At 37.8% G+C, this 22,007-nt stretch overlaps 1 protein-coding gene across 3 annotated transcripts in view; it reads right to left on the bottom strand.

Annotated features, from left to right (window-relative positions):
- The window catches only part of PLPPR5 (phospholipid phosphatase related 5), a 105,728-nt gene that overhangs the window by 60,871 nt on the left and 22,850 nt on the right, over window positions 1–22,007 (bottom strand). For all 3 annotated transcript variants that reach the window (XM_019648870.1, XM_019648869.1, XM_019648871.1), the window contains 2 exons: window positions 11,404–11,536; window positions 7,980–8,230 (listed from right to left, as the gene is read on the bottom strand). In XM_019648870.1, the coding sequence (XP_019504415.1) occupies window positions 7,980–8,230; window positions 11,404–11,536 (384 nt within the window). The remainder of the gene's footprint in view (window positions 1–7,979; window positions 8,231–11,403; window positions 11,537–22,007) is intronic.

Genomic DNA, 22,007 nt, shown 5'->3' with positions numbered 1-22,007 from the left:
CTATCGATCCTTTACATCAAAGACATCATGCCAATCAGGCACGGTAAACAAGAGATGGCTTAGCACACTGGAGGCCTTGGTCAGACGCATGCATTCCAGACCTTGGGAGATAAACCCTCCAAGGTTCAGGGGCCTGGGACAGCAGTACATTTTTAGGGACCAGGGGTATGCTAGATGTCCCCCCAAAGAAAAAGACAAATGGCTGCATCTTATACCCTTGCCACCAAGAAGGTAGCACAGCACCGTTAGAGCACTTTGTGTTCTTGTTAACACATTCCACACCTGTGGATACTGCTCTGGCTCCTATAACAAGTGATATGGAGAGATGCCAGCTTTGAGTGATGCCTGGAGCAGGAAAGGGCTCTGCAACAGGTCCAGGCAAGCCACCCTACTATTGGGCCACAGGGTCCAGCAGACCCTGGGGTACCTGAGGTGTCAGTGGTAGGAAACACAGTCTGGAGTTGTGGCAAGCCCTGGTATAAGAATCACAGTGTCGGCTCCTGGAATTCAGGAGTGAGGCCATGCTGTCTGCAGGACAGAATGATCTGTCTTTGGAAAAATGAACTTGAGCACATTATTGGGCCTGGTAGAGATGGAATGTTTGACCCCATGATACCAAATGACCACACATTCAGAGCTGCCCATTCCAATCTAGGTTCTGTCGGACCCATCAAAGTGATGTTGCTTTCCATGGAGACCTAAATGGCATTAGCACTGCCAATTGCAGTCAGGTTATCATGTGGCCAATTACTGTACATCTGAAAGGAGTTAAAGATAACGTAGAAGTTGTCACTTCAAAAACAACCAAACTTCTTTAACATCTGAAATGATGTGAAGAACATATCATCAGAAATTAAGAGTCATAGAATAAAAGATGCATTCACTTAAGCCAAAGTACAACTAAAATCCAATAATCATGACTATTTGTATTACTTTTAGTGATTGAGCTACGTGGCTGCTTGGAAAATAGGACACAAGACAGGAAGTTCTGGAGTGCACACTTTTTTAACAACCTTCTAAATTCATATCATGCAATTAAAGCCAACTAACTAATATTCTCCACGTACTGTGTATGAGGCACTGCTGTCTGAAGGTAACTCAAAATGTGGCTGCCTTCTCTTCCCTGGGGCACATCTCAGGAGGTAATGTGACTTAAGAGACCACAAACGGGCTTTGTCGTGACACTAACCTGGGTCACATTCCTGGCTCTAGCAAATACTAGCTTGAATAACCAGGGGCAAGTTAACTAGCCTCTCGTGTCCTCAGCTTTGTTGCCTGTGAAATGAAGAAGCCATACTTTCATTCCAGCCACTGTGACGGTGAAGGCATATAAAGTACTTAGTATGATGCTAGGCAAACAGTTGCTTTTCAGTAAATGGAAGCTGGGGCAGGGGTTGAAATGCAGAAACAATATAGAATGCTGAAGTTGGGCCGAGGGACTTGGCTATATTTAGCCACAGCAACTAAGGAAGCTGGTGATGGTGTATAAACCATAGCGGGTACACCAGAGCCCTGGCTTGGGAGCTAGGTCTGACTTTCCCATTCCTGTGCTCTAAGAGAAAACGCTTAGGGACCCCCCAGTTGCTCAAATCCTGCCATGGCTCAGGCTCTTGGCAGCACATCCCATCCCTCAGAAATGATGAATTTCATTTCATGAAGCTGACTCTGGTCTCATCAGCACAAGGGATCCCAGTCTTAAGGAAACCATCTGAATTCAAATCTTTATCATTTCACGTCTGAGACTGACAATCTCCTTAAAATGTTCCCTTTACCTTCAGTTTCTTTCCTTTTTTTATTCCCTCTTTAGTCTTTATCAGACCATTTGCAACTTCAGGAGTTTATGCCAATATGCACAGGCTTGATGGAGTCTAGGCATTCAATATATACATATGGACTTGAATTAAATAAAGCCATTCTGAAGCAATGCTTCTGTGATGTCATTTTTCAGCTCCATGTTGCTTCTTTATTGCAGCATGAAGGTTGTTTTACGAGGTCTTTCTCATTGATTCTTGCTCACCCTTAAATCCCACAATTCCCTACATATATCTTTTGAGTTCCCCCCCTCACTCATTCCTAATTGTATCTGCAGTTTCCTGCTCACTGCCTTTACTCTTGCTATCCCGTTACGTGGAATGCCTCTTCTTTAGTATTCAAATCACATTCATCTCCAAAACCCACCCCACGTACCACTTACTTCTTTCTAAAGCACGCCCCCATGATGCTTGTCCACAGTGATCTCTTCCCTCTTGGCATTGAATGGCTCTCATTGTCAGATACACTAACAACCATATTCCACCCTGAACTTCATTAGGTATTATTCTCAGGGCACACTTATCCAGTAGGCAAGGTACCTAAGGCTCAAGATACTTCTAGGGACCCAAAAAACTGTTTAAATTTCTTTTAAAATCAGAAGGAAAAAAAGTGAACATTTAGGTTGAAAAGAGTTTAATATATGTTATTCATAAATTTATTTTTATAGCAATGAGGTTGTAAAATATGTGTGTGTGTATTATTTTTTTAATGGAAGGAGGAATCCATGAAGGCACACGTAAGTACCTAGGGCCTATACAAGTTAAATGCAGCCCTGACTATCTTAGATTGCCCTGATAGTAAGTCCTGTTTTCCTGATCAGAATGTGCAAGTGCTGTCAGCAGTCCCCAAGCTGGAGTTTACTAACACCTGAGAAACCCCAGAATATGACTGAAATTCTGTGACATGTCTTTCAATATTTCCAAGAGCCTAACAGAACAGGTATATGTATCCATCATCACAAGCCGATGGGCACTACAAGAACATCAGTACACTTTGCTTTTGGCTGGAACTAGATTAAGTCAGTTGGCAGCACGGATGACCTGATGCTGCTTAGTGGTTCTGGTATGTGTGGAGACACAGGGATGTATTTGATGTGACTGGAGAGCCGATACTGTTATAAAGCCACAGGTCAATCACAGATTGACCCAAATATAAGGGTCATTGACAGAAGTCAGGTAAAATTAAGGTAAAGATGCAGAGTATCCATGTATCTTTAATCGATTCACTGCTTATTATGCAATATCTATATGTGTGAAATTTTAATAATTGTATGTGTGCAATTTCAAAACAGCCTTATATTTGTATTATTATGGACCATTGTTTAATATGTGGGCCTAAGTTGGGATGGGAAGGTATTAATATGTTATATAGAAGAATTAAAGGCATGGAATTCATGGAGGAGTATGGGGGAAGGTGAAGGAGATAAATTACAAAAGAGGTCCATGGTAGTGAAAATACTGGAGCCCAATGGGCACTTCCCAGATGCCGCTTGTACATCAACCCCTACCAACAACACCTCGCTGAACGTTGGCAGGAGAAATGTCAATCAACTGATAACAGTGGTTGCAGCACCAGCAGTCACAGTAATAGTATAGTAGCCACATTATGAGTGGGTGCTCAATAAATTCTTTTTATTATCTAGTAGACACAAATTTGCTCATTCGAAATCTGCACACAGGGGCCTTATACATTTCAGCATTGAATTACCCCTGAGAAAGGAAGATTTAGAGGAATGGCTTGTTAATGGCAGACAGATATCATCAGCCAGTGAAGACAAATATGCAAAGGCAGGGCTTTGCTTTTTATCCAACCCCAACCCTTCTCCTCCCAACACAATCTTCTCTGACCGGCATCATGTAATCAACTGCTGCAAGTAAACTGGTACACATCCCTCAAACTCCTGTACTACAGGATGATGTCTTGCTCATGCCTCTATACACAATTAGGTAAAGAGTCAGTAAAGGAGGGGCAAACGGAAACCTGGGGTCTGTGTTTATTTATCCCATCTTGGCTGTCTGAGAGCAGTAACTGCTGCACATGAGAACTTGTGAGCTGATTATAAAAGATGGCTGTGTGGGAAGTGAGAATAGGATGATGCGAATGACTGGCCACCAACGAGGAGGAAGAGAGAGGGAAATGATATTTTAGAGTTTTCCACTAATATTCTGGGAAAAGGCTGCAGTAAACTGTTTCATGCCTACAAATTCCTCCTCTATTTGCTTCTTCACCATCGAACTTTACTGTGCCTTCCACCTCTAAGTAGAGTCTACAGTATTTCTCCACCCTCATCAATCGGGGCGGGTCTTGTGATTTGCTTGGGCCCAAAGATACAGCAGTGGGGATGGGGATGTTGGATAAGTCTGGGAGGTGTCTTGAGACGTGGGCCTCTGACCTCTTGGAAGGCTGCTCTATGACCCTGTCAGGGAAAATGGCCTGTGAGAAAGACCTCTTGAGAATGAGAGAGACCAAGCTACTTAAGCTCTCTCAGCTCTAGTCAACTGGTCAACTGTATGCAACCCATGAGAGAAGCAAAGATTGACTACCAGGAAAACTACAGGTCAACCCACAGAATTCTGAGGAGAATCAATTCTTGTTTTGAAGTTTAGGGTTGTTTGTTATGCAACAACAGATAATGGAAACAGGGAAACAAACAGTAGCTGGCCTTTCTTTTTTCTTTTTTTTTTTTAACATTTTCAGAAAATCTCAGGTCAGAATTGGAAGTGACCTAAAGAGATCATTTTATGTCTTCTTGTCAGTGGTTTATGATATTAACTGGAACATCACCAAACAGTATTCCTCCTTCTCAACTCTGAAGTTCATTTGACTCTAAGTGGAAAAATCTTTACAGGTTTTATATGAATAGAAATATCACAAAGCTAAATTTAAATATTCTTCTAATGAAACTTAACACTGAATTATCAATTTAACAGTTGAGGGTTAAATAACCTTCAGAATTTTTTCCTGGGAAACCAATAGCAGGTGCAAAAATAGGCACAGGGTTTTCTTTTTTTCCCTTGAAAGTTCTCAGTAAAGCAAAAGAGAACAACTCTGTGATCAAATTATCCCCAAACCTTTAATTAAAGCCAGATGCTAAGGGAGAGTTCAAGTTCCTTAATTTTATTTACTAATCCACAAAGAGAAACATCAGAAAAATATTCCTCAGTTCTTATTCACATACTTCATTACAAGGCTTATTTATTTTTATTTATGTGTTTACATATGTTTATAACACCTACACCATGTTAAGCAAATATATTTCTACCTAAATGCAGCAATAAGCTTGTTTCCACAGAGAATACTGAATATATGGTATTTCTCCCTATTTACCTACTTATCAAAATTCTGGCAAGCATTTCATGAGGCTGTATTAGTTTGAAACACCCCAACATTTCTATTATAAAGTTTTCCCAAGGTGTCTCTAGTGAAGCTGGAAAGAAATATATATGTATATAGGTTCAAATATAACAGCAAACCCTGACTCTAATGCCTACATTTGCAGCAAGAGTTATATTGAGTTGCCATAGCAGCCACCCACACTCACACACATACAAAGGGGTGGTAGAGAAGAGAGAAAAGCAGTTAGCAGCGAACAGAATCTATTGTTAAAAATACAGAGGTTCCCTTGAATGTAATTATAGGCAGGAATCCTACTTTTCAACTGAACCACTGTTTAATGATAGAAGATTTCCGAGTGTTGGAGTTTTAATAAATGTTTCTTCTCTAAACATATCTACCATCTGAACCTTTACAGGTGCTGAGATTATGCAGAAGCGGGAAGGAATTCAGCCGACCATGTACAGGTTACAGCTAATACGATTTAACAATTCCCTCTCTGGAACCTTTGGGATCATTTAGCTGGGGAAATTGATGGTTCTATGGATTTGGGCAAGTTACTTCACTTTGTGCTTATCTGTAAAATGGGCATAATAAAAGCACATACTTCAAAGAGCTGTTATGAGAACTCAGTAAATTAGTACAAGTGGTAAATTATCACATAAATAATAATAAAGAATACATTTTCATAACACATAAATAAGAATTAGTAGTATATTAAATAAATTAGTAAAAGTGCCAAAATTAGTACCTGACACATATCAAGTGCTCAATAAATGTTTGCTATAATAATAATAAAATTATTGTCATGAACATCTCCAAATCTATATTACAGACTAGAATAATATGGCTTATAATTAAGATGTTCCCTAAATAAACCCCTGCCAGTAAGATGCAAAACAAATAGGTAGGAAGGTGCTAAAACAAATGCCAGCAGACCAGGGGCAAGACAAGACAGTAAGATTTTCTCATTACATAAAAGGATAACATCTTCTCCCACAGCAATGCCTTTGAAAAACACCATTTTGGCAGAATAAAAAGACCAAGTATTTTACTACACTAGCACATTCACCACTATTGCCAAACCTTGGTTACACAGCAAACTCTATCATGTATGAGAGTTAAGATATTCATGTAACAGTTTTTGGGGTCAGAGACTATTCTGGGATTTGTCTCAACTCATTGGCTTGATGACATATGTATATGTAGATAGATTTGCAATTCATACCCGGGTACAAACATAAACATTAGATTTAGATGTGATGACAGTGAATGAGAAGTATTTTATGACTTCTGATTCACTCAAGTTTTAAATCTTCATTTTAAGGCTGAATGCTTCTTCGTATTCTAGAAGAGGCGGAACATGTAGTCAAGCAATTTAGTGAACAGGAAAGAGGGAGCCTGGGTTAGCAGATTTCATATCAGGTCTGAGAATGTGAAACAGAAAACAAAACTGATGGTCTAAGGAAATCAGGGGACATTAGAGGGGGAGAGCTGGGAGCAGAGTGAGAGGCAAGAAGCGAGTGGAACTGATAAATTGCCCAGAAGTCAGAAAACAGTGGAAGAGAAAAGGATAGAATGGGATTTGATCCTTGACTTTTGAAAAGTTTTCTTGATGGGATTTTTACAAAGTCCAGTCAGTGAGGGATAGAATTAGCTTGGTTTAAAAACGTTTAAAATGTTAAAATGCATACACTCCTGACCTCCAAAATTATCCTGCCACTATTTATATACAAAGCTATATTTCCCCTCCTAAATTGTCCTTTTTTTAAAGTCATCTTTATTTCCAATCTCAAGTAGAGGTTTCACAGGGTATTTACTGTTTATCCTCTCTGCTTTTAGAGATCACCTGACATAAATGCATTAGGAACATTTCCATAATTGAATAGCTCTTTGAGGGTAAAAATAATTCCGAGCTTTTTTCAAGTCATTAGAAGTGCTCAAATTTGGTTTCAGAGCGGTCCTGAGATCTCTGGTCAATGAGTTGAAATCAGAAGGAAGTGGCTATTGGCACCACTGGAAAGAAGAACTCCAAAGGCTTTTAAAGTCTCTGAACTTCTTACTGTAGCTATGGGGAAGCCTACAGAGCACGCTTTTGGAGTCCAATCCCACAGCCACAAGGCAGCTCCTGGTGACAGAGGAAAAGGCTGAAAACGTGAATGCTGGGGTCAGGAGCTGCTTGCCAAGGCCGCCCTTCTCTCTGCTTCTGAAGACCAGTAATGCACTCATCCGTGAGCACTCATTTCTGCCTACAGGTCCTAAGATAGCTGCACTTTTCGCCTGACTTTTATGAGTAAAACGATGGCAAATATTCAAGAATCAAAGAAAAAAATATTACTTATATAAAGACATTTTGGTTAGCTCTACAAGAAAAATATTAAAACCCTAGTTGAGATACTATGATGATATAGTTACCAATAACAAGAGAACTTTCTAGAAAATGTGTCCCTTTCCTCATCCCACCAGAGAATATTAGAGCTTGAATAAACAGCTAAGAGGCCTGGGTAGTTCTATTAATTGTGCTATTACAAGTTTGTGGGGACTGCCACAGGCCAAATTTGTTTCCATTAAGCCCTATTTAATATAAAGACAAGCATACTCTCAAATAGAAACGCTAATGGCTATATATTTTAATACAAGTAACTACCCACACATAGTCTCATGAGAGTCAACTGGCTTAATTTATTCCGAGTACAAACAGCTATTATTAAAAGTAAATTAAATGGCCTACAGAAAGCTGTTAACGTGACTTCCATTATGGCTGAAAGAAATAATTTCTATATTGGGAGAGTAACAGAAAGACAGACGAAGACTGGTTTGTAATCCTTACTTACTGTGAGATACATAGCTGCATAGACACTGAGAGCCGCTTCTTTGGATGGGAACGTTTTTCTTGCTCTCATGATGAGATCCGGGTTGCCTGTGCAGGCCTCTTCCCCACTGATGAACTGTGTATACTGCTGACATCCGAGCGCCGTATAGTTGGGCTTACACAGCGCGAGGAAATGTGGAGCCAGGTTCCCTGTAACTACTTGTCCAGCGTTTACAAAGATATCTGTAGCAAACAGCCCAAATGTATAAATTCCTGAGGAAGAAAACACACCATTTCAACTCTATGGGTTTTTTTTTGTATTTCAGCTTATAATAAGCCAGCATGGAAATATTTTAGAAACTTTAAAAACAGTTCATACATACATATATACATATGGTTCCTTCCATTTCACTCCTTTCTAGTCACTCCTCTTGCTTTCTGGAGTGCTGGGAGTGTTAAATTATTTAACATATTGAGCTGTCTACCACTGACTACATTTTTATGCATGGCAGGTTTATGAGACTCAAGATCAAAGAAGGGGATACATTCTAAGACTGTTGGAGTAATGTGATTTTTTAAATGGAGACATGTTTCCCTAGTGAAGGCTCAGTCTATCACCTTCTGCTAATGTTAGCAATCTTTATTTTTCCCTATTTTGAAAATATTTTTTTATAACTTATCTTACTAACATAAAGCTAAGCAGTTGTCTCCCTTTGATTATGCCTCTTAAACCCATTCAGACTGATATTAACTGCTGGAGGTGCCAATTAGCAACAAAACTCCAATGCCGTCAGTCTTCCTTTAAATATCATGAAAAATCTTAAGTAAAGCAGAATGTTCTCAGATTAATCACTACTAGATTGCTTTCAGAAACACATTTTTTAAAAGTCACATAACAGCTAGTAACTTAGTCTCACCTTATTTAAATGATCAAATTTGGGGCAATTTTGTAAACAATAAAGTAATCAAAATTATAATTTTTCAATTACCTTCACACTATTAAAACTTACTTGCTTTGGTTACCTAAAGGTATAAAATTAAGTACGCAGATCTTTTTCCTCCCTTTTGTAAGGAACTTGCCAGTTTACTCAAATAGCAAAACTTTTTCTAAATTCAAAGTCATTGGTCATTATTGCCAAAACGTATCTTTCTACCTAGGTAGGGTAGGCAAAATAAATCTTTGGCATCCTTTTTAATTAAACTTAGATATACAATCTTCAAGGTTGTGGTACTAATGTAAAGACATCCATTCTTTTATAATTTGGGGACATAAAATCCATCAGGACATTTTAAAACTATACCAAAAAACACTTCCCAAACAGTTGGTTGATTAAAACGTCATATAATTCTATTATAATAATTAGATGCTTTTCTTCTTAGTCATATATTTCTGGATTGTTTGTTTCCCAAGCCTTTACATAATTATTGGCTATTGTGCAAGAAATCACCAGGAAAGTTGTGCTCGATCAAATAATTTTCCAGTATTAGATGCATGGCTATCCTATTCATTTTTAAAATATTATTTAAAATCATAAAAGGCTCATGCACGCTGCACAAAGCAAAACTCTGTGAATATAAAATGGCAATGAAATAAGGACCTTAGTTCTCTCTGTATCTAAAACACTTTTAAAGGAAATAATAAAAGCCCTTTCTTTACCTCTTACCAGCATTCCTTGAGTCATACAAGTAAATGTTATCAGAAGCAGGAATTTGGGAGAGGCAAAGAAATGAAAGAGAATAGAGCAATAAAATGTTGACGTACACAACCTCTCCTTCAAATATTATGACCTATCCCGGGAACCTAAACAACGTCTTCTTTTCTAGTCCTTGAAATCTAGGCTAAGATGTACTCATTTTATTTAACCAAACCATCTTCTTTATCTGGTGTGATAAGTTTTTCTGTTTAAAATAGAGAGAAATAGTGGATGAGTATATGAAAATGTCTGACACTTATAAAGTTCCCAAATATGCTTTAGAATGAAAATGCCAGTGTGTCAGGCCCAAGGCCAACACTTAGTTGATTTAGCTGACTACAAAGATACTTATTAAAATGAGATCCCATGAGTGTATCCACTGATAGGCTAGATGTCCAGAGAAAAAGTCACTGTAAAAGTGATGTCCTATTACGACGTAATGCTTTGCTTACAAGCTTCCCATTTTATTATAACAAACCAGAAAAGCCAAATAATGATAAACAAGGGAGCAAGAAACAAATGAAGCACTCATCAATATTTTATAAAATCATATAAGAAGTAAAAAACATGCACAGACTTAAAATACACTTACTTTGTGCCATAAATTCTTTAGAAATATGTGTGCAACTGCAGACAAAAATATTTTACTTAAGTAGGCATAATATAATCTACTTAACAGTATTTAGGGAAGTGTGAATTTCATCATTTTTAGTTTTGAGTACCTTATTGCTTATTTTGTTATTAAATGACTCTCAATGCAAAGACAAATGTGTTGAGAACACAATATGGATGCAAGTAGAATAAAAAACTTTTTAAAGTTTCACATAAAAGTTATCCCTTCAATAGTATATATGATGGCTTTCAAGATGTATAACTTGATGACAATAGAAGAAACAGTCTTAGATATGAAGACCTTTCATCCTCAAAGAGATTTAAAGGCACAATGACATTTGATGAGTCTTTATGTGAGTTTATGTATAGATTAGGTGATCTATGCATAATACTTAAAAGTCTTCATCTTGATCCTATCAATATGAGAAATATTTTGATTATAATATCCTTAATTTTAATTTTAATGCTGATCAGAATTTATATTAAATTTTACTTAGTACACACAGACATACTTTATTTGATAAATCCAAAAGATAATAATTTATATTAAATTTATTGGTCAAGTTTCTATTGAATTAAGATGATTTCCAATAATCCATCAATGTTCATATTCACCAGTGCTAGAACTTGAGATTGAAAGTTAAAGTATTAGTAAATCTTGTCCTCTAACAGAATTAATACAATTTGTTGACAAAAAAAAACCAACCCAGCTTAGGAATGGTGCATGGCGTGAGACATAGTGTAATTAACAAATACAACATTTCTTTTATTTACCAAGCTACTTTTCTTGTCCTTCATGATGTTCAACAATCTAGCTAGATTATAATTTCTCCCCAAGCATTGTTTCTGAAATTTCATACACACAGTAAACCATTTAATTATGTTATATTTTAGTTTCTTAAAAAATATTTAACATCCAAATGTGATGTTCTTTTCCCCTTAATACAGAAATGACAACTGGAGTCTTATAATTTGAGAGAGAAAGTAGAATGCAATGTCTATTTTTAAAACTACGTTAAAATGTTTCAAAGAAAATATAACCTAATACTTGCATACAGTTAAAATATTGGTCATTTTAAAGGTTAGTTTGTACATAAACATTGTTTTGGCAACAATAAAAGCAATTCAATGGACACATACCAAGAAATCGTACAGTTCTCCGCACCAGTGGGTTTATATAGCAACAGTCTCCAGTTAAAATAGTTTTCTCCTGGTTTTCAAAATCCCTTGTGGCTAGTTGTAGGCAAAACACAGCAGTTTCTCCAACTATTATCTTGCAAGGAAATAAAAGGTTAAAGAACATTAGAATTTAACCAGTATAAATGAAGTACACTTTTATTTAAAAAAAAATACAAAAGGAGCTTCTCTGAGTAGTCACAACTCAGTATAAAACTAAACCGTATTTGCTTAGCCAAAACCTTTTATTATAACCTTATCCCTATGTATATAACCCATATTTCTCTCAATTCAAGGGAGTATTAAGCTGATAAATTATGAATACAAATGTTTTCTAAAAGACTTCAATAAAAATGAAACATACGAAGGATCTTTTCTTTAAGGAAGCACTCGTTTATTTTTTGGTGTGTAACTGAATTCCATATTTTATTTTTCAGTAATTGCATCTTGTTTACATTTGACTCTGCCGTAGAAATCAGAACAATTCCCTAGAGTAGCCAGAATCTGAATTCAAGTTCAGACTTATTCTGACCACAGACTCAGCCTAGAATTTGGAAGCTTTTCCTCCAACTTTTCCAGGTTAAGCCAGGTCAGACCCTGCTCCCCCTCATGCTCTTCAACACCCAGGCTATACCCTGGAGCTCCACCACATCACCAGCATGTTTACAGTTTTAAGGGGAAGGTGTTGGTGCGCAAAGCACCTCCTAAGGACCGTCACAACTCCTGGGGTCTCCAGGTATAAGGGAACCAAGTTCAGAAAAAGACTTTCCTGATCCTTTAGACACACATGCCAGCCTTTCAACAAAGACCAGAAGAGCGTCTCATCACACTTTCTAGCTCTGCCGTTATTTTGTTGAGATTCTGTTTTCACTGACAGTTCCTCAGGTTTCCTCTGTGTATCTTAGTTCTTATGTAGAATTGAAAACCTGATGGTTTGGTCATTTGTCCCCCATTATGAAGAAGGGATTCGTCATCTGGAGTCCCTGGCTACCATTTGCATTAGATTCCCAAAGCCACCCTCAGGTGAAGAGCATAATTGGTTTGCTTTCTCTCCTGAGAGGGGGAGAGGGGGAAGCCTGACAGGGCAAGGGCACAGGAGCCAGAGACGGGGCTGCTAAAAGCTTTGTCACTTCGTAGTTTTCTTCGAATAAACTGTTTCCAGAGAGAGCTGAGGTGATGAAGAGTGTTAACTGAGATCCACTGAGAAGGAATGTGGCCCCTCCTCCTGCCGACCACAGCTCCAACTGTCTACAGGGAGTGAGGACATGGGGAAGGTGTACACCTGTCCAGGTGGGGAGACTCAACTGACTTCTTACAGGGTAGCTCTTCATAGAAGGCACTCCATCCCCACCTTAGCAAAAGCTCTCCATTCATTAGGACATAAAAGAAAAAGGGGAGGGGGACTCTATTGGTAGAGACAGTGTAGGCTGGCACGGTAAGTACATAGTTGTCCATTCTCACTTCATTTCTTGCATCTGCCTTCCAGCTTCCTTCTGGGCTCACAAATCTCATCCCGCCCCTACTCTTCCTCTGCCAAGGTTCAACCTGGTATGGAATGTGATAAGATGCCCACCAAGGGCTCCGGAGCTGATATTAAAAGGCCCTCTCACTGCTTCACCTACCCAGCCAGGGTTGTGTCTGAGCAACTGTGCTGTCCCTTGAGTCACAGACCCCTCCCAACTACAACCTGCTAGTCTTTGTCCTTGGAGGCAAGAGTTGTGCTCCTGACCCTCACCCAGCCTACACTCTACAGACCTCCCCAAAGTGGAGTCCTGTGTTCCCCGTTATACCCCATGTCCTCAGTGAGTCATTCCATTATGCTTTGTTGAACTCAGTGTTGTCATTATGAAGCTCCTTGAGCCCTATCTTGCTTATTAAGCTGGACCTAGATAGCCCCCTCTTCCTAAGGGACCCATCCATGTCTCCATCCTGTCTTTGAGGACAGATGGGATGTGGTTCTATGTCTTATCCATTACTCTGTTCGGCAGTGAGTAAAAAGCCCCATCTTGCTGATGAAATCACAACCTACAGAAATGCATGTGTAACCATAAATCCTCAAGTATAAGTGTATAAATGTCTATTATGAGCATATAATATTGTTCTCATACCTCAACTCCCAGAGGCTGACCCACTATTATCTATATTTCTTAATGACACAATTATGAAGCAAAGTTTTCCAGGAAGATAAAATCATTTTAAACTTTCATCAAATGTCAAACTCCGAATAGCTTTAGGTTTTCATTCATAAAAATCTAATTAGAAATTCCTCTCCCCTTCAACTGGTGGTGACTCAAAGATATCCATGCATCATTGGTTTGATATTGGTACAAGAAAACCATTTCAGATGTAACGGAGCAGTAGAGGTCATGCAATCAGCATGATGGTACTTAGCATGTGTCTCATATAATCGGATATGTGAAATAGTATCTGAAAAGCAATTTTATAGTCATGTATAGTCATGGGACTGTGTAGTCATGGGACATACTAAAAATTTTAAATGTTGGAGGGTATTGGATTTATATTTAGGTTTGTATCAAACACATTTGCTATTTTGGTGATTATAAAAACACATATAGAGAGAGAGCTCAGGTCCCATCATCAATTTCAAGCTAGTCAAGGAAAGTTCTAAGCTATACAAAGAGGTAAAAAGCTACACTGGGTATTATCTCATTAACTTTGTGTCATGGTACAGAGAAACTAAGGTTTCTTCTGTGCATATATTAATTTCAGCACCCTTGCTAAGTAACACAATTGTTAACTTAGTTTCTGAGTGGAATGGAGGTTAGAAGAGAGGAAAATTAACTGAACTGAAGAAGTCATATAGTTAGTGATACAATTGTTGCACAATCCCTCCCAGTAGTTAAGAAACTATGGTTGTGTTTTGCTGTAACTGTATATATTTCATAATCTAACCACAAAAACTTGGTTCATCATTTTCATATTATAAAGTTGCCATTGGAAGTGGTGACCTAGCCTGGACCAACATTCCCCACACACCTGCCTGCAGGTGACCTTACACCAAAGGAATGATAGGATGAAGGGTGTGCGTCAGTTTCAGACCAGGGGGAAAACTCAGGGGTGTCTTCTCCATGTTCTTGTCCCCCGTCTGCTGCCTGGAAACAGAGCGATCTCTGGGCCTGAAGGTGGGAGGAGCCAAAGTCTGTCAGTTGGCAGCCCTGCACTGAAGTGTTACAGGAGTGAAAGATAAACTGTAATGTGAGAAGCCAGTGGAATGGGGGGGTTTATTTGTTACAGCAGCTAGAACTTGCTAATTTCCTTGCTTTTAATAAAGAGGGAGCAAGTCTCAAGCTCAGAGTCTTCAGCAGAAAACATAACCAGCTAGAATCATAAAACATTGGTTTTTCGCTGTATTTATTTTATGATTACTTTCTATTTACCAAGTGATACCATTTTTGGTAATGATATGTTTTCTTTTGTAATAATTTGTTAGTAAAGTGGATTAATTAAAAAATAAATAAATAAATGACAGTCAAAGTGGTATTCAGCCATGATAGAAAGCATGAAGGTGGGACCCTGAGAGGCAAATTTGGGAAACATATAATGTATAATAAACACTAACTTAAAGCTTCTGCATCGCAAAAGACACAATCAACAAAACGAAAAGGCAGCATATGGAATGGGAGAAAATGTATGCAAATCATGTATCTGATAAGGGGTTAATATCCAAAACATATAAAGAACTTTTATAACTCAACAGCAAAAAAAGCAAACAACCCGATTAAAAAATGGGCAAAGGCACTGAATAGACAGTTTTCCAAAGAAGACATACAGATCATCAACCGGCACATGAAAAGTGCTCAATGTCACTAATCATCAGGGAAATGCAAATCAAAACCACAAATGAGCTATCACCTGACACCTGTTAGAACAGCTATTATCAAAAATACAGGAGATAAGTGTCAATGAGTGTGTGGAAGAAAGGGAACGCTTGTGCACTCTTGGTAAGAATGTGAATTGGTGCAGCCACATTAAAATTTTAATTTAAAAATTAAAACTACGATGTGATTCAGCAATCTCACTTTGGGGTATTTATCAAAAGAAATTGAAATCAGGATATCAAAGAGATAGCTGCAGCATTATTCACAATAGCTAAGATGCAGAAACAACTTTGGTGTCTGTCTATGGGTGAATGGATAAAGACAATGTGGTACAATGCAATACTTACTATCTAGTCATAAGAAAGAAGAATGTATTTATTTGAACAAATAATTATTAAGTAATTGTACTGTACAAAGAGCTATTCTAGGCATTGTACTGAAGGGTGGAATTATGGAAAGAGAGGTTAAATGAAATGTAAAATATAAAGAAACCCAACGCTCCCATTTGCCAGATGTTTTAAGTGAAACTCAGAGAGATGAGGTGTCCTGACAAGCTACTCAATGCTCAGACCGCTGGCAGGTCACACTCGTCCTAAGGCTTGGAGTGTGCTGCACTTCTCACTAGGGCTACAATGCAAGAGACGATCAGAGGAATGTACAACTTCCCTGCCAATACAGACACATATGCAAATAATACTAGCGAGTGAATGAGGAAGGGGTGAGATAAGGAGTAAATGCTGACTGAGGACTGAGTATACAAGTGACCAAAAGTGGTGTTCCTTTCTGCAACACTCTTGCAAAAACAAACAGATCCAGTCTTCTTCAGCCCATCAAAGCAGTGTGGTCGGTATTCACCCTCCAGGGCCTGAGGACCAGAAAGCATGAATGGGACAGTAGGGCCTGGAATGTGTTCCAGGCACTGGAAAGGCATACTTGTCTGTCCAAGGCAGCACAGTGGGTGTGAACTCTAGAACCTGAGGGCATGTGGTTGAGGCTTGGCTTTTCCTATTAGCTGAATAACCTTAGGTAAGTCATATAACTTCTCTTTGCCTCAGTGTCCTCATCTACAAAATAAAAATAGAAATGATGCCATCACAGGCTGTTGGAAGGATTAAGTGAGTTAACTGTTAGAAGAGGAGCAGTACAGAGTGAACACTGTGCAAATTTTAGCGATTAGATGACCTTGAAGGTTCTGTCCAACTCAGAACGGTGATGGGTTAGAGCTTGTGGTCAAGGAATCTGGGGTGCCTGCGATAGGATATTTACTTATTACTTTGATAAGACGATACAGTTGAAAGTCCTAAGACTAATCCTGGAGTGCACATGTGTATTGGGGCAGGGGCTGGAGGGAGTAATATCAGGATACAGAGAAAGGAAGCATGGTCTGCCTAACAACCCAAGCACAGATTTACAAGCTATGGACATTCTTTTTTTAATGATGAGAAGCTTGTGAAAACCATTTAAAAACTTCCCTGATTAAAAGGACTATTACTAATGAAACTTCACATGCTCTTCATACTTTGCCCAACCACTCACATAAATGTAGCGAACATAAGCTGTAAGAAAAATCAATTATAAGAGCACTGTAATATTGGGTTGTCGGAAAAGTCATGACGCATTTTTGTGACAAAAAACATAGAAAAATTATGTCATGACTTTTCCGACAACCCAATACACACTCATTTTGCATGCTTGTAGTTTTTCTTAATTTTAATGCCTAAGGTCAAATTCTCCATGTTCATAAATCTATTGTAGGCCAGTACCGTTGTAATGTACCTGTCATTCCTCAAAAGAGCTAACTCATGATTAATAAAAACTTAATAAGCAATAAAAGTATATAGGTTAATAACTTATTTTCCAGCTCTTCCAAAATACATGTTTGAATGAATTTCCCTTTCTTTATCAATAATAAAAAAGTAACATGATAGAATTTAAATATTCTTTGGGACTTTGAGATAATGGATTTTTTAGAAACGAGCCTTTGCAGCACAAGCAATTAAATGTCCCTGTATCAGTGCTTCTAAAACTATGTTCAGCAGGATAAGTGTTGTTGGGTTCTTTGGTGGCAGTGGCGGGGGAGTGTGAGGGGGGCAGGTTTCCTGGTTAAAAAAAAAACAAAAAAACTGAAAGTTACAGACTCTAATCCATCCTGGAGATTCACAATGCATATTAGCATGTCAAGATTCAGAGTTACTAGCTGCCCCATGATGGCATTATTTTACTTTCTTCATTTTCTAAAGCACAGAGAGATTATGTAACTTATCTAAGGTCATTCAGCTAATAAATCATAAAGCCAGGACTCAACTCCATGCAGTCCAGTTCTAGAGTTCAGCTTGACATTATAATGTTTTATTATTCTGTTTTATTTTAGGAAGAAAGTCTGGCAGTTAAACTTCCTCTGCATTTCAGAGTGTAATTTCCCCCCATTTAGCTTGCCTGCATGGCCAAAAGCGTGACAATCTGTTAAAGAATACCGTTAACTTTACTGCCCAGTGTTTCCTAAACTTATTTGATCTTAGAAATAGTTGTTCTAGGGACAGATTTAAATATCTGGTAAGGCTTGTATACCAGAAACTCCAGGCAGAGTAAGTAAAAGCAAAAAGTCTTCTTCCTTTTTAGAGGAGAGAAATTCACATTTAGGAAGAATTAGCTAGTATAGCTATTTATAATATTTGGATAAAAGAATTAGGGCTCTTCAGAAAGAAAAAGTAAGCTGAGAAAGGCTAACTTGATAAAGTGACAGTGAACTCATTCACCAGTTCCCTGGTTATTAGGAAGAGGAGAGAAGAACGTTTAAAACAAAAGAGAACAAGTACTAATTCACACAATGAGAGAGAAAAAAATTGCTCTGAAAAGTGACACAGGTGGGAAATAAAAAGGCATTTAAGTAGTGTTTTGAGATATATTTGTACAGCAGAAAGTGGCCAGGGAGAGAGTAGGATTTACCTGACCTTTCTGATCTGTGGCTAAGAAAGAATAACATCCCTTTCCTCTAGTACAGAAGATCCAGACTCTTGCCACTGGACTTCCTTGGGGTGTCTGCTGACAATTGAGTCACCGGAGAATAATCAAGGGACCTGAGCCAGCGTAGTAGCTCTCCATTATTGTCTCATAGCAGACAGGAATTGTACCTTTTTTTCTTTTCTATATATTTTTCCCAGTTCAGAAAATCTATGTTGCTGTATGGCTGAGATTTCTTCTGTATCAAAATATGTTTCTATTGTACAACAGGCCTGAATTATTAGTTGTCACCTTCAAGTGCCCTACCCGCATTGGGGGAATATGCATTCAATAGACTAAATCTGGGATACTCTGGGCAGCACTCTCCTTTTCACGAAAATAGGCTTTTGATGTGACAGCTCTGCCTGAAAAAGCAGAAATAGTATTCCCTGCAATTTCAAATCCATCATACAGATCTTTCCCTTGAGGCCCTCTTCTTCCGGTTTTCTTGGCTTTCATTTCTCTCATCTTTACAGACTGCCAGAACAAATGTCTTTTAAGTCCATTCATTTTTCCCGGAAAAAAAAAATAACTAGACATTTGAAGGACTTTATTTTTAAAACACTTTCACAAGAAGAGTAAATGTTGATTACATAGGAAATCCTTATACTTTACCAAGCCATTAAAAATATTTGATGAGCCCATAGAAAGAAAGGCATGACTGAAACCCAAAAATAAATTTATGAGATGAATCTTGGAACATAAACTCATTTTTTAGTCTGGTCTCATTTATATTTGGTATAAGTGCAACTTTCCAGCTTATTGCTCACAGTGTATTAGGAAAAGGTATAATTATAATTTAAATGTGAAACCCTAACAGCTCTGACATGGTAAATTTATTAAGTAAGCCAACCTAAGGGTTTCCAATACATGTAATGGGAAATGCACTTTTGAAAACCGATTATTTATTATCCCAAATGTCTTTAATGTAAGTTTATGATATTGCATATTTATTAGATAAATTCATAAATATATTCCCTTTGCTGTCATTTTAAAAAGTGACATATACCAATTACCATGGACCAGCTACTGGTCTGAGACACTTTACATATACTAATTGGACTTGTCCTCAAAACCACACTATGAGGTAGGTATTGCTATTGTTTTTTACAGGTAAGGAAACTGAGACACAGAGAGGTTAAGTAATTTTCCCAAGGTCTCACAGCTAGTTAATGGCAAAATTAAGATTCAAACCCTGGCAGTGAGATTCCAATTTTAATATTATATTCATCATTAAAGATCTTGCAGGAATAGAGGTAAAGCAGTTTATAAAATATGTATTAACTGCCTTTATCATTCAATGTCAAACTTGACATTACAATATTTTATTATTTAACTTTATTTTGGAAGAAAAGTCTAGCAATTCAAGCTTTTTTATCTGAACTTCTGCACTTATGAATATAATTTCCCCCAATTAGCTTTTCTGCAAAAAACACAAATATGAGAATCTTTTTTTAAAGCTAGATAAGAAAGGGTTATAGATAAGATGCCTCTAACAGTTACATTTATTTTAAGAGTAGAGGAGAGAGTATGTATGGACGGGCAGAGTGCAGTGGGGTGGAAATAGTAATTTCCAAAATGTCTCTCCATATTTCTGCATCTTATTTTTAGAATCAGCCTGTCACCCCCAAATTTCATCTAGAAGTATTGATGATAGAGCATTTGGTGGGAGTTTCAATTAACAGGAAGTTCATTTAAAAGAAAAGATAAAACTTTTTTAAAAAAGTTATAGATTCATATTATTTCTCAGAAGAATAATGATTAAATAGTTGTTTGTGGAAGTTAAATAGCAGAAGCCTATAGATCTGATGTGAAAGACTTTCTATTGATTTGAATTATCAAGCGAAAAAAAGAAACCTGTCTTTGAAGTCCACTCTCTCTCCCATATATACCTTACTGAGTTTCTGTGCTATTTCCTCATCACTGTTCCCTATATGATTCGGGTTAGCTTTATGTGTATTTGAGCATGCATGTAAAAAAATGTCCTCAGATAAGAATCTTTGACTTTTCTACTTAGAGGGAATTCATTACCTCATCCTCCAGAAAATTTGTTCAAATGTCCAAACCATGCATAATCTTAGATTCTGCTTCTCTATTGAGTCCTATTGTGGGCTGTCAAAATATTTAGTCATTGCATCTCAGCAGTTAGCAGAAGCGTTTGTTGCTGAAGACATAACATGCCAGCTCCAAGCCCTCTGGCACCAAGGTCCATAACTGAGCTGCAATACCGAGTGAAGGACTTAGAAGCAGTATTGCTCTGTTGTGGTCCATTTCATTCAGAAACAAAGTGGGTCTTTCTGCTCCTTTTCTTGCATAGAATAGCTCATGTTAATAGTGCCTCATCCTTCTCATGTTGATTCAGGGGGGTGCTGGGCCCCCTAGGGTCTCCCCACTGGGCACATCTGTGTTGGAGAGTGGTGATAACACTTCAGGAGGTAGAACAAGCCCCCATATGCAGAATACAGTACTAACTGCTATGCAAAGAAACAAGCATTGCTCCAAATTCTCTGGCTTCTCCTTCTGACTTACTCGCAGAGGATCTTGGGAGGTATTGGGTCTGACCAGTCACTTAGTGAGAAGAGAGTCCTCTCATGGACATGAGAGAAGAGGACCCTCATTTAACAGGCTCTCTTTCCACATTCCCCTTGGTGCTATAGCACATTTCAAAAATAGCAATTATTTGACCTATTGTTTATTATATTTCACAGCTGGCAGACATATTGAGAAGTCTGCAATTTAGTACCAAAGGTAAATTTGTAACAGATAATTGAAATCCTGAGAACATTTGAGCTGTATGACTATATGACTGGATAAATACAGGAGTCCAATGAATATAAGACTCAAATACTTGGAAAAACATTCCATCAAAAAGCAACAGGAAACAATTCTACTTAATGAGCAATTCTGAGCAGTTTCCTGGCCAGCAGTTTTAGATGCCTATTAAAATATCAATCAAGTTTTCTTTCAAAATCTTAATTATAATCTTCCCATATGAATTTAAGCAAAATAATATTGAAATGAACCTGTTATGTGCAGTACTGATCATTTTGAAGGTTTATTTAATATCAGCATTTATAATTCATGACATTAGAATATTCAAGTGAATTAAAATTCTTCATATAATGAAACAAAAACAAAACCGTATTTAATGAACACCGATTGAACTCAAACTTAGGCAGAAACACTGGAGTTTGCCTAATCAATGTTAACTATTTCTCTCCCTCACAGAGCCTTGGTTTTGTTCAGTTATCAACCTTCTCTTACGGCCATGATGTTTAGGGGAGTAGAGCCATCCTTGGCCTCAAAGAATGGAAGATTTGTCAGGTCATGATCGCTCCATCTGTGACAAATTTAGGCCTGGATATGTGATGAAATTCCATGCAAGGAAAGATGAGGAGACTTCTGCTAGGTAGGGGTGCTTCGAAATATGAGTTCTTGCTTTTAAAAACAGACTCACAGAGGAAATCTTCTTCTTCTCTAGGCATCATGTTTACATGTTGTATCTGGAACAACGGTTGCCACTGCGTAATCATGAGAGGAGCCATCCGAGAGCAGAGCAGACACATGTCACAGTAAGTGGAAAGGAAAGAAACCTGGATCTTTGCTCTGTTGTTCAGATACTGAATTAGTCATTTTTGAGCCATGCTAACTTGGCACTCTCTATTACATGACATAATACAGTTTCTTTATTGTTTGAATGGTTGTCAGATGGTTTTTTTGTTGTTATTT

The sequence above is a fragment of the Hipposideros armiger genome, unplaced genomic scaffold (assembly GCF_001890085.2).
Source record: "Hipposideros armiger isolate ML-2016 unplaced genomic scaffold, ASM189008v1 scaffold_127, whole genome shotgun sequence".
NCBI lineage: Eukaryota > Metazoa > Chordata > Mammalia > Chiroptera > Hipposideridae > Hipposideros > Hipposideros armiger.
This window is presented reverse-complemented; position numbering and strand designations above follow the sequence as displayed.